Source organism: Bradysia coprophila, unplaced genomic scaffold (genome assembly GCF_014529535.1).
Source record: "Bradysia coprophila strain Holo2 unplaced genomic scaffold, BU_Bcop_v1 contig_583, whole genome shotgun sequence".
Lineage (NCBI taxonomy): Eukaryota > Metazoa > Arthropoda > Insecta > Diptera > Sciaridae > Bradysia > Bradysia coprophila.
In genome coordinates this window covers 482,305-496,423 of record NW_023503823.1, presented here as the reverse complement: position 1 = coordinate 496,423, position 14,119 = coordinate 482,305, and the positions used below count along the sequence as shown (strand labels likewise).

At 35.1% G+C, this 14,119-nt stretch overlaps 2 protein-coding genes across 2 annotated transcripts in view; one reads left to right on the top strand and one right to left on the bottom strand.

Moving 5' to 3' along the window:
• LOC119083231 (zinc finger protein 271-like) overlaps positions 1–14,119 on the top strand; it is a 700,255-nt gene that overhangs the window by 333,185 nt on the left and 352,951 nt on the right. The gene's annotated exons all lie outside the window — the stretch shown is intronic.
• Positions 1–14,119, bottom strand: part of LOC119083248 (roundabout homolog 2) — a 53,522-nt gene that overhangs the window by 15,149 nt on the left and 24,254 nt on the right. The window contains exons 2-3 of the mRNA XM_037192910.1: positions 8,887–9,080; positions 7,747–7,849 (exon numbers count right to left, since the gene is read on the bottom strand). Of these exons, the coding sequence (XP_037048805.1) occupies positions 7,747–7,849; positions 8,887–9,080 (297 nt within the window). The remainder of the gene's footprint in view (positions 1–7,746; positions 7,850–8,886; positions 9,081–14,119) is intronic.

The following is a 14,119-nucleotide window of genomic DNA, read 5'->3' as shown; positions in this document are numbered from 1 at the left end:
CACCCGTTTTCTCTCCCATAAACTTGCCCGTAAAGGAGATACATTAAATTTTTCAAATTCCTTCACTGGTTTAGTTGTGTACTATTACTCTCGCAGCAGTGTAATGTGTATTAGTGTGAGGGAAAGTATTTTCCCATAACTAGAGATGGAAAAGTAACTTCCACTGTATATACACCAACACACTCTCGCCATTACAGTTAACAAGGGAAGGAATTTGATATTTTGTATCCAGATGAGTAATAGGGCTTTAGCCCGATGTACTTTTCCTCATCGTGATACGAAATATCAAATTATTTCCCGAGTATAGTATGATGTTTTCCTTTATGAAGGAGGGAAAGACTTAGGGACGGAAAGTCCATTTTCCCTCCCTAGTAAAGGAAAATATGTTTCAAAATACGCGGTGTGTACTATTCTCGTGCTGCGCACTCGGCACACCTTATGTGATGATACTGTTACTATACGACATGGCCCATACGACAACTCCATTGTCAAGGTAAACGAACAACTGTAATAGTATATTAGTCGTTCAAAATTTTTATTGAACCACGTACGTACTGTGCTTTACACGCTTTACATTGCCGTAACACATAAAAAATGACCTGAATGAAGTTTTCGAAAATTCGTTCTTTAATATCTCACACACCATACCAAAACCCATCACGACATGACGCGTAATGATATTTAATTTACAGTCAAATAACAACACTCCGAATGAATTTGTTGACGAAACTAATGAAAATTCAATACAATAAACCATATGGCTTTCCGGCGAAAATCAAATGTACATTAAATTTGATTGTTACAGAGGTTTTCGGTTTCAAACATTTGAGAGAATTTTTATTTCATTTCCCATCGAATGAAAGCCATTTTAAAGCATACAATAAAAATTTCCCTAAACAACCAAAAAAATAAACATTTATATTGGCAAAAAGCATCAACGTTATATAAGTAATATACCGGATCGATTGCACATATGTTTCCTGAATTCCTTTTTATTGACTATAAAGGGAGTGAATGTATAAAAATGGGTTTAAGAGGATTGTCGGAATGTTGATTTTTTTAAAAAAAAGTTTTCGGGGATTTTTTTTATTGGCTGTAATATAGCTAAAATTGATGTGCGGCGTTTGATTTATAGTACAGATGCAACATGATCAATATTTGAAATTACCATTCCGATAAGCCGTTTTCAAAATGAATGTGGTGAATGCCGGTCTATGAGATGGAAACTGTACAAATGGATTTATATATTTTCAGTTTGTCTGCTCCATTTTAAAGGAGAGATATGGGCGTGTCTTCCAACTCATTATCAAAACACTGACCCAAATTATTTCTCAGAAGCAGAAACCAATTAAGAAACTTTTAGCGTTTCCGAAATTTGCCAGTTAAGACGAGATGGAAGCTTTTGAATGGAAATGTTTCGTTTAGAATATTGAAATGTCGTTTGTTTTGCCACGCCAAAGTCAACAATTCAACAAATGTTCAAATATTCATGCAAATGTCGACGAAGTAAAACAAATTAATTAAACATACACAGAGTCCTTGCAATGGTATAGCAATCTATCTCAACTGTTGAAATAAATTTTGTAGAAATTAGACCGAAATGTCTCGCAGAAATAATGTAAAAAAAATCGTAAAATCATCCCATGACAACAACTATGCAATGTGCAACCGTAAAGGGAAAAAAACTACAATTAAAATGCCCCCCAGGCATTTCAAAAGCTTCATCTAGTACCTAACGGTGATTTCATCTTTTTTTTTAACCGCCAACATTAAAAACCAGCAAAAGCAGGGAAAAAAACACAAAATAAAAAGAAAAATGAACAAAACTAACGGGAAAAAAATCAGAAAATTAAAAGTCTATGATTTACATTGTTTTGAGCTATTTCATGATATGAAGGAGGATTTGTAGCGTTTTTTGTGCATAAAATATTTTAAAAACCGCTTTTGGCGATGCATGGCAAAAAGATATTGCGAAAATATGCAGAGTAGATGCAAAAGTTTATTTTTTCCCTTTCATTTCTTTTTATCGTGCACACACTGTGCACATGAATGTACTTATAGGTTTCCGTAATTTAATGATGTTGTTGCTGGTTTTGAAATAACGAAAGTAAAATGTTTCAAGTCAATCTAACAGTTGATATGTGTTAATTATCATGGCTGAATCTATTACCCCTATCCAAGTCAGTCTAAATAGGAATTGTGTTTTTCAGCGTGTCTATCGGTTTCATAGAGTTGAAACGTTTTTAAGCAACTGATATTCATTTGTCATCGACAACGACAAAATTTAATAAAATCGATGTTCTCTGGAGAGCTCTATCTATAAGTTATAGTTAATGAAGTAAAAGATTTTGTAACAACGCTAGATAGATTAGAGTTTTCGGAGTCTTTAATTGAGAAACATTAAAGATGATTTGTTCCCTTCTCTCTGACCTTACTACTTCTATCAGGGAAATTTCTCCGTTTTCGATAGGAAGTTAAGACATTTTCCATCTAATGATGGTAGATCCTCATCTTTGAATTCATAATACCTGAAGTTGAGAAATCTGAGATTGGTGTAAAGTGGACATGGACAGTCCTTTAGGATATGTATGCTAGTGTGAGGTGCCAGACAACAAGAGCAGGTAGGATCGATCTATTCTGTGTAGATGATCGTTAAGCTTGCAGTGGTTCGTGACGCACCAACTAATCGCCTTATTTTTAATCTCGTAAGTTAAAGGAATTCATTGTATGAACACTAAGTCAATTGTGAAACCAAAAAGCGACCGATTTAATTATATTCCGGTTGTTAAAGGTTGAAAAGAGTGAAAAAAGTGGATGAACTTCCATTTTATGAGGCCATAATCGATCGCTCTTAAGGGGCGGATGTCGGAAATGTTGCAGCTGGATATCCTTTAAATAAATCCGGTACTACTTGTATGAATGTAAGAACAAATACCACAATTTCGAAATTTTACACATCTAAACTGACAGACTGAGCTAATTTGTACTCAAGTAATGGTCCTTGAATCTTACTGCTAGACAAGGCGGATGAGTCGGAAATACCAAGCTCGTATAAAATGGTTCACACATAGAAATTCTTTTAAACTGAACGAATAACTGAAGTTACAAAAAAGGTTTAGGTAAAGCGTGGATTTTTAGGTCTTTTTTCTTCTAGAAAAAATACCCTATTATGGCCGGTTTGTCTGTCTGTCTGTCTGTCTGTCTGTCCGTCTGTCTGTTCCACAAATTTGGTAGTTTTGGTAGCTCTCAGTCGGTAGTTGGTATTTTTGGTAGTTGGTAGTTACGAGATGGATTGACATTCAAAATTGCAAAGCCACCATGAGCATATCGACACCAGGCAAATAATAATTATTTGTTATCTGATCACCGATAGCTCACAGTTAACATTGCAATTCGAAAATTTGGTAGTTGGTAGTTGGACTACCAAGGCTATAATTGACCACCAAACGTAATTTTTGGGGAAGAGATGTTTACTATTCGAGAACTACGCACCGACTGACGAAATTATTCTACATGCTCGGCTATTTATAAATCGGAAATTTGGTAGTCGGTAGCTTTGGTAGTTGGTAGTTACGAGATGGATTGACATTCAAAATTGCAAAGCCACCATGAGCATATCGACACCAGGCAAATAATAATTATTTGTTATCTGATCACCGATAGCTCACAGTTAACATTGCAATTCGAAAATTTGGTAGTTGGTAGTTGGACTACCAAGGCTATAATTGACCACCAAACGTAATTTTTGGGGAAGAGATGTTTACTATTCGAGAACTACGCACCGACTGACGAAATTATTCTACATGCTCGGCTATTTATAAATCGGAAATTTGGTAGTCGGTAGCTTTGGTAGTTGGTAGTTACGAGATGGATTGACATTCAAAATTGCAAAGCCACCATGAGCATATCGACACCAGGCAAATAATAATTATTTGTTATCTGATCACCGATAGCTCACAGTTAACGTTGCAATTCGAAAATTTGGTAGTTGGTAGTTGGACTACCAAGGCTATAATTGACTTCCAAACGTAATTTTTGGGGAAGAGATGTTTACTATTCGAGAACTACGCACCGACTGACGAAATTATTCTACATGCTCGGCTATTTATTAATCGGAAATTTGGTAGTCGGTAGCTTTGGTAGTTGGTAGTTACGAGATGGATTGACATTCAAAATTGCAAAGCCACCATGAGCATATCGACACCAGGCAAATAATAATTATTTGTTATCTGATCACCGATAGCTCACAGTTAACATTGCAATTCGAAAATTTGGTAGTTGGACTACCAAGGCTATAATTGACTTCCAAACGTAATTTTTGGGGAAGAGATGTTTACTATTCAAGAACTACGCACCGACTGACGAAGTTATTCTAACTGCTCGCCTATTTATAAATCGAAAATTTGGTAGTCGGTAGTTTTGGTAGTTGTGAGCTGGATTGACATTCAAAATTGCAAAGCCACCATGAGCATATCAACACCAGGCAAATAATAATTATCTGTTATCTGATAACCGATAGTTCACAGTTAACATTGCAATTCGAAAATGTGGTAGTTTTGGTAGGTCAAATAGTTGGTAGTTGGTAGTTCCAAACAGAAATTAGAAAAAAGACCTCACCAGGCTTTAGCCGGTCTATTCTTGTTCTTATATGTCCCAGTGGTAACCTGTCACATACTGCTATTCATTTGTTATCGATAGCAACGACAAAATTAATGACAAACTCTGGGTGACTATATAGTAAAATGAATGTTAAAAAAATTGAAGTACAAGATTTGTAATCAACTGATTAAAAATGCTTTATCGATGGAAGTAATAGATCCGATAATAATACTGGTCATATGTTTGACGTCTGTAACTGGTTAAATCAGTTTTTTTCGATTCGTCTTAAAATTAGGTACCTTACCCGTTACGTTTTTCACTCAAGCAATTTCATTCATACAAACGATTGACTCCACAATGGCAATGCCTAAAATGTGGATATAAATCAAAATGTCGAATTGATGATGGTAATTAGCAACCCATTAACCATTTATACAATTGCATACGTTAGATTAATTGCAGTTCAGATTGCACATTCACGTGGTAGTCAGAATTCCACAGCTTTATCGTAAATCTCACGTAACATTCTGATGAGCGTACGAAAAAAGAAATCTTTTTCTCATTGCAAAATAAAGTAGTAAGGCAAACGAGAAAATAATTTCCTCGATCCGTACATGGAACCGTGCACCATTTCGCTGGTAATAAATTCCCATTTTTTTGCCAACGTTTTTTAAGTAAGTTTTAATTTCGACGGAAACTTTTGGAAGAGCAACTAATTGCTTTGGAAAACAGAGGGCAAAAAAATCTTGTTGTATTATGCGAAAAAAAAGCTCGTAAAAGTTTCTCAAATTATGGGAAGGTGAGAATCATCAATTACATGTTACTAAAGGTATAATTAATGACTTGAACCGCTTTTGTGTTATTGCTGGTTTTGGAATGGAAATTAAATGCGAACACTTGAAAGACCCTCAACGAATTTTCTTTTTTGGTAAATTTGTATAACTTGAATACGTAAAACAGACTAATGACGTTCGATACCTTTCCACTTGAGAATGGTTTTGAGAAATATACTTTCTTAAGAATCATCTTTTCGGTGGCGAAATAAAGGTTGGTTAGTATGGTAAAATTGTATTGTATTGCGAGCGTAACCATTAGCAATTCTTTTTCTGTATTGTTACACAGAGAAATGCCCCTCAGATATTTTCAGTCATAATAAATAACATAAATAAATTGAGGGTAAACAATGGTAATTTGAAATTAATTAAGTTCTTTTCCGTTAAAAAAAATCTCCATTTTGTGGTGGTTTTGGTTTGTTTATAGAAAAATGTTTTTTGTTGGGTTTGATTCAATTTAGAAACTTTTTTAATGTATCAAACACCAAAGTTGTTCCAATATATTGAATTAAAATGGGGACTTGATCTTTTCTACTAAATTTGTAACAGTTGAACAGTGAAATTCGGAAGACTCGTCTTTATTACGTAGGTTGAAGCACCACTTCTCGTGTGCCAACATGTTTAAGTAAAAAAAATGAAAACCCACTGCTGACCGATGTCGATTCGTTTGTCGAATAAATTCCTTATTATATTTTGAAAGATTGACTCTAATGATTTTTCCAATCATTTGTACTAGCTTCATCTCGACGTGCTTACGTTTTCATTTCTAATATATCCACCAACCGAAAGAATTGTCTTTCATTGTATGTGGTGTCACATCAATTCATTTAATTCGTTCCACATAAATCCACATGACCATCGAATTGTATCCCTTGGGGCGGTAGTTTTTTTTTAATTTCATAAAACTTGGGTTATTCATAACCAGAATCAATCGTTCTCACATCAAGAACAGTATCAAAGGCTGATACATTAGCTTCAATGACATAACGAATACCTTAAGTGATTCTAGCAAGAAAAAAAACTTAGTTTCCTCTTTCGTTTTAAGGTAATATGTCGATAGTCCTCTAAAAGTCCTAAGCCATTGATTTGATAATGTCCTCGATGTGAGGACGAAATATTTGGTCATCAATAAAACTATAAATTGAGGAAATCCGAACTTTCAACTCTAACATTTTGATATAAGCTCATTACGGCTCATCCAACCAAAGTTAACAGAATCATTAGTTTCTCCATTAAAGCAATATTAAGAACAATTAGGAGTTATCACAAGAATTCGTTTGAAATTTCCTACAAAACAAGCTGTAACACAACTAATTTACTTCCCATTTGTAGGACTGACGATGATCCAAAATGTAAAAATTTCTGAGAAAGTCATAATCGGGAACACTTTTTGTTATTTTTCGGAGAAACAATTTTTTTAAAACTTTAAAGTACTGAAGCCACAATCCTGCGAGTAAGGTTTGATTTCCACTTACCAAAAAGTACCCAGTGTGAGAGACAGATTTTTTTTCCAATTTTTACATTGTTTACTTGACAGCTCTCTCTTACGCCTCTCACGGAATACTTTTTGTTAAGTGGAAACTATACTTAAGCTATCATACTAATTTGATCAATTTCCATTTATACTTTAAGCAGAAATAATCTCGATTTCGAGCTACCAAAATTTTGATTTTTAGGAAAGCACGAAAAGTTCGAGTTTTAAAAAGTTTTATAGTGCTTTCAGTGGTAAGCGGCAATATACTGCAGACCCTAGAGGCAAGCTACTTTCGGAAAACGCTCCAGGTTAAACGAACGTATCTGATCGACCTTTTTGAAATCATGTTCTCTCTAGCGATTAAATTCCTTAATTCTTAAGGACTCATAGGAGCTTCGTCAAAGATTTGAATTTGCCAAAATAAACATTTGTCGACGATACTCTGTCCAAACATTGAACATTTTAATCCGTATTTCGAAATTGTTTCGACATAACTTACTCCAACAAGCAAGTGTAAAACGCCTAAGTAATTGTTTAAACCACTTGTTTGCCTTTCTTAGTTCCATCAAAGCAATTTCAGCATAAAGTGCCGACACTTACACCATACACACTCAACAAAAACGAACTATAAATTCCCTATTCTCTTGCCTGCAAAACCGTCAAGTGGAAAAATATAATTTTCCTTCTCACTCACATTTTGTGTGATGATATACGACAAAGCGCATAAATGAAAATGTTTTTGAAATATGAAAAATATTGCAATTATTTGAGTATATACACTTACTATATACGTGTAACGTGTGTATGACTTAAAGCCTATGAACTAAAAAAAATACTCACCTGCTACTTGTAACGTAGCATTTCTACTGCGCGACACCCCCAATTCATTTTTCGCCTCACACCAATAGTTTCCAGCATCACTTTCTCTACGAGAATTTACAACCTGCAACAAAATACGAGAAAAATAGAATATATACAACCACCGTACTGCTATATCGTACAGAATAAAAGTTGGAATGAGATGTGTTGTAACGAGAACTGTATGTGTGTAACAATTGGGGTTGTGGGTGAGAACAGTGAAAATATGGTGAATACGAATGCTGTACACAAAAGTTGAGGAGTTTTTGCTAAACGATGAGGCAGTTTATATGTGCGCTCATGTTTTGTGTTGTAAGGTTTCTGCATGGTACTCTTGATCTGATGGTATTATCTAACATTATTATGTTGCATGTTATGTATATATCATGTACGGTGTACGGCATTCTGTAAATATGAAAGACGAAAAGGGGGTTTCGAAGTAAAGATAAAATTGGATGTTTTTACAGTCATCATCAGCCGGGGCTATCTATCTATCTAACGAAGGGGATTAAGGTGTACTTTTGTAATTAGATTTTTTGTTAAATGTTTCATTTGGAAATAGGATCAAAAATTGATGGAAATAAATTGCTTTTGAAGGAAAATAAAAAATTTATGGGATTTAGTTGGGATAAATTTTACGAGATTAGTGAAAGTAGTTGCACGGCAGAAGGAGGGGCAAAACAATTCCGAGTTTGTCAATTTCACTGATTTCTTATCTCTTCAATTTATCGATAAATTAGCAATTTTGCACCAGGTACAGCAATTTTATGACTAGGATTCGTGTGTGGAGTTATGAAGCAGAGCCGTAGCTAGCCCTTATTTTCAGGGTGAGCTGAACTCTTCTGAATTTCTATGAGGGAAATAGTATTGTTTGAAAAACGCATTTTAATAGTAAAATTTGCCCCAGACATCTGAATTATTTGTGTCTTCTAGAATAATTGATAAAGAGTTGTGACCTTTGGAGAGGAACAGATTTCGTGAGTTTTCCATCACTGGTCTTCTATAGATCCTATAGATGGACATCATCAAGACTTACTTGAAAATTTTCAGTGTATTTTGGTCCAAAATCAATTTAAGACAACTTTTAGTGTATTTTGATCCAATGGTTAGGATGGTACATACCTTGAGAAAGAATAATCCTCCAGCTGGCAAAAGAATGCGATGAGATCCTGGTAAGATTTTCAACGGAACACCATCCTTGTACCACTGAATGGTCGGCGAGGGTGACCCTTCAGCCTTACAATTTAGCGTGGCGGGTTCATGTCTCGGCACCGTTGTATCGATTGGATGTTCTGTTATCCGTGGTATATTTGATCCTGTGAAATAAAAAGAAGAAAAAAACTGAAAACAATTTCATTTTATCTCCACTCACTCATCCACACAGATGACACCGCGCTACACAATCATGTAGAACACAAATTCATAATTTGTTTAAATTGTTATGGTTCTGGACGGAGGAACACACAACAACACCGACCGAAAAAGGTATTTAATTTTGAAAACATTTAAAATTTATTAGAGAAACTAGCAACACACGCACACCGAAATTGCCCTCGGTAAATTAAGGTTGTGTGAATATACATGTTCCACTCGCAGAATCATTACAAAACACGTTCCCCCCGCTATCATATCGTATACGCTGCAAACAATTTTCAACTTTTCGCACAAAAACAATGTTTTACTTAAAATTGGCCATTCCAAAACAAATGCTGCATAGGAAAACCACTTTACATGAAACATGACATAATAAATTTGGTCGAAGCTATATAATACGTGTACGATAATACTGCGTCGAGAGAGAGAGACAGAGCGCCAGTTCAGTGTATATTAATGTTAAGCTTTTCCCGTAAAATATCTCTATGCTAAAGTGTAGACTGTTATATGTCCCATCGGCTCCGTTTACTTACGAGGGTTGTTATTATATTCAGATATATGTATGGAGAAACGTTTAGTTTTAGGGGAATGGATCGGACTGTTGTTAAAACAAGGGTGGCTAAATTAAACTCATAATAGTAGATTATTCACCTCTGTCCACATGTTTATTTAGACACTTGGGGAGTTATTGCATGAGCCGAAGGCGAATGGTATAACCCCAAGTGTCTAAATAAACATTTGGACAGAGGTGAATACGCTATTTTATCTACCGACGGCGAAATAATAGCACTTTTTCACTGCTATTATTTCACCTAGGTAGATAAAATAATTAAGAAATTTACTCATCTACCTAAACAACTGCTTAAGGTATGACAGTAGAAAGTCGATTTTTAGACCCGTACGAAGTACTGGGGTCTTATGGGTTTACGCATACGTTTGTAACACGTCGAATTGGACTCCCTGAGTAAGGGGAAACCTATTGTGGTTGTCTAGAGATGCCAAATCCGCGAAAAAAAAATGTCCGTCTGTCCGTCTGTCCGTCTGTCTGCACGATAACTTGAGTAAAACGCATCCGATTTTGAAAATTCTTTTTTTTCCCGTTTGGTAATGTCAAAAGACAGGCTAAGTTCGAAGATGAGTGATTTTGGATCGACCCCTCCCGAGCTGTGGCCCAATAAGTGCTTTACGGTTTTTCGAAGATATCTCCGGACATTTAAACGTCAAACTTGTAAGTGATACGTCAAATAAAAGGTATTTACAATACCGATCGACAAAAAAAAAGTTTATGGAAATCGGATGACCGACTCGTGAGTTAGACCCCTTGGTGTGGAACAGGCACAGGGCGGCAAGCAGTTTTTGCTTGTAGGTCGGCCACATTTGAACATATTTCGTCTGTTTTAGCTTTATTAGATAGGTATTGACCGTACCAATCAGGGAAAAAAAAATTTATGAAATTATGTTCTCCGGAGCGTGAGCTAGGTCTCTTGGAGTGAGCTCTTATCTGGCTACTCGGAAGTACAGTGAACGTGGTGTATTTTGACAATATCTCGAGTAAATTTTGACCGAATTTCATGAATTTTTTTTTGTTTGAAAGGTATTAACGAATGTAAAGCGTCGGTACTATTTCCGGTCTCCTAACAAAATGGCTGCCGGCGGCCATATTGGATTTTAGTAAAATAGAAATATCTTGGGAAAAATGATACTTAGAGAGTTTCTGTTAACATGGAAATAATTTGTTATGTGTGTGGGGTTTCAGGGATTACATATACGGACATCTATATATACCTATATACAGCTATATTGAGCTATATACAGGCATATAGAGCTATATAATAGCATATATTTATCTGTGAAATGTTTATTTATAGTGAAATATAGTTAAATATAGCGGTATATAGCTGTTTAAATAGGAATTTATGAAATTTGTCTTCGTACGGGGCTGTCTATATTGCCTCCGGCAATTTAGTTGTACATGATAACAAGGCAAAGAGTGGATAATGTAAGTGATTTTAAAGGGAGAATAGTTTTTCAGCAGATAAGAAAATGAAGTAAGAGAAATGAAGAGTTTCACATTAAAGGCTTTTGATACGAATAGGTGTTTCGTACGGGTCGGCGTTAGCTATGTTTATGGATGAAACTTGTTCACTCAGAGACATTGTATGGTACATGTCTTCTATTCTTTCCAATTAAATATACAACGATTGATAAAGCGAACATTTCCTGTGAGGAACCAGGGGGGTTTGGTGAATCAATCGCAAAATGTTTGTCCATATACGATGTAATATCGTGCCGGAAGCTGTGGCTGATTTCGGTATGATGAGTGGTTTAAATATGGAAATTTCATGTTTTTTAATGTAAATCTACTATCATGAACCTACACTCCTCTTCCGAAAAACCGGACGAGATAAAGTGAAATTTACGCTTTCTCTCTCAATTCTTAAAAAAATAAAAATCAAGTAATTTCCACCGTACTAAACTGTGCGATTACCATGAAAATGTAAAATTTTTATTCAACGACATCCCCTCCAGTCATTACTAATTAAAAACCATAAAACATCGTTAAAAACCATGCCATTTTTATTATGACGACAAGACACACAAGCCATTGAACGGTAATATACCGTTTTGGCGACAAATAGGTAATGAAAAAGTTTATTATATTTTTAAGCACTTAATATTCCTTCATTTTCCAAACGACGATCGTCGCCGACGTTCGCTATCAACGCCAATGGAATTGTTAATAACCGCAAAGCCATGCAGAAAAGTAAGTTCGTTGAAGAGCTTTCCAAAGTCGATATTATTTTGTTATAGATTTTTTATGGAGTTTGCCATTTTCCTCGCATATTAAACTATTTTCTGTTCGGGTTTTTTTTCTCGTTCCTATCCTGTTTTTAATAGACCATCAAAGTCGTTAAACTTAAATTAGGGTTTGATTTTGTGATAGTATTTTAATGGTTCTGTGTTATAGTATGGTGTAAGTGTTGGTGTTGTTTACGAGCTGCGGTGGTTGTGAATAGTTTATTGGATGATAATTTGAATAAAATTTTGCTGAATTGCGGTAATTTTTAATGAACACCATAAAAAGACGACTGGCTTTATATGAGATTTTATTTCAATAAAAAAAAACCGTTCCATCAATTAGTTCGAGGTAAATTTTCCAATTTTCCGAAGTAAAATTGTCGTGAGATATAAATTCGATGAAATTAGCTTTCTGATTTTCATTAATTTTACTTCTTTCTATCAGATTCAAAGTGCTAAACGATGTTTTTTACGATGAATGTTTACAGAGTGACGACAAAGCGACTCTAGTGTGTATACGATTGCAAAGTAAAAATCATCTTCCAACGCTTTCAATAAAAAAAATTGAAGCAAATACCAACGCTATAAATATCCGGAAAAACAAAAAAAAGCGATGCATTGGTCTGCATCCATTCTCATCGATTTGATTATGATTCATTGAACATTCGCTTTTTTTTCCTATTCAATCTGAAAATGGCCGTAACGAATAATGCTGGCGCTCATAAATAACACGATTCAGCACTTTAATCAACTCTGATTACGTCGGAAATTCCTTTTCGTGTTTATATTCAAGGTATTTTTTTTTCGGCAAAATTCAAAGCATCCATCATCCTATCCAAGTGTATATTGCATTGGTGGAGTTATTGTGTGACTCCGTCGGATGGCTGTGTACATGTATATCCCATTTCATTCAATTCGTATACAATTTTGTGTAAACAAGCATTGACGTTCTCGTGCCCGTGCACAAACAGATAATTAAATATCATCCTTTGAAGAAACTTTCCATCAGTGAGATGTTAACGTGTGCTGTAGCCTTTGATTTCACAGCTAACTAGCACACAGACACATGCGATTTTCCAGGGAATTAGTGCTCACAAACTTTGATGTGTGATTTAAGGTCGTGTAACTTGTTATGGATGTGTTGTGTATGTAGATATAACCGACGTGTATACCTTGTGCTATAAAGTTCGCTATACATTCCATTTTTAGAAAACATGGGAGCTTTCAATTTTCGTATTTTCATGGTGAGTGTTTGCTGTACACTTGAATATTTATAATGTCGTAGTAGTACATTAAAGTACAGAGGCTGTACGTACGTAAGTATAAGCATTACTGCAACAAATACCACGGTAAGAGTGGCAATGTCACTTGAAAGAAACCTATTCCGCATTGAGAAATGGGAAAAGTGTTGAACATAACTATTGTGTGTCGGTTATTTTCATTTCCGAAGGAAAAATGCTTATGACATTTTGTCAAATCGATGTCGCTGCTACGACAAAGCACTGCACATTCAACTAGGTCCAGGTAAGAAAGAACAGGATGAATTTGAGTTGGGTAAAGTACCGTTCATGTCTCGAAAGTTGTTTCAACCAAACTTTGCACAAGAATTTAAATTGGCAACGTTGCACATACGGTTCGTTAGATGTGATTGTACCTTGAATATATTTGTTGAATTTATTGTGACAATTTTTTTTGGCTATTTGAAAACTGCAGTTTCCTTGCCAGTGTATTCGAATGACAATTCTATTATGAATCAAAAACTATTTTTAAGAAAATAATTTCCATATTGAATTTTCCCAAATTGTCCTGTTTTTTTCCATATTTTCCTTAATGTCTAAAAAAAATTATTTTTGGAAAATTTTGGATAATCGATTGTATATGTGCGGATAAGCCGATCAGCTGAAAAACAGCTGATGCAAATTCTTGCTGAAATTTAACTGACTCTGACTGTACATAATGTAACTAATGAAATCATGGATTTCTAGACATTTTCGTACTATTACTTATCACCGGGCGAGGTGGACAGACTAAAGAGGATTAAGTGTTACCTCGTTATCAGTCACATTCGTTCATTCATCCATTACCGATAACGACGAAAAAAATATTGACAAGCTCGGAGTAATACGGTCAACAGATTAAAAATACTTTGATCGATGGAAGTAATAGACCCGATAATAATACT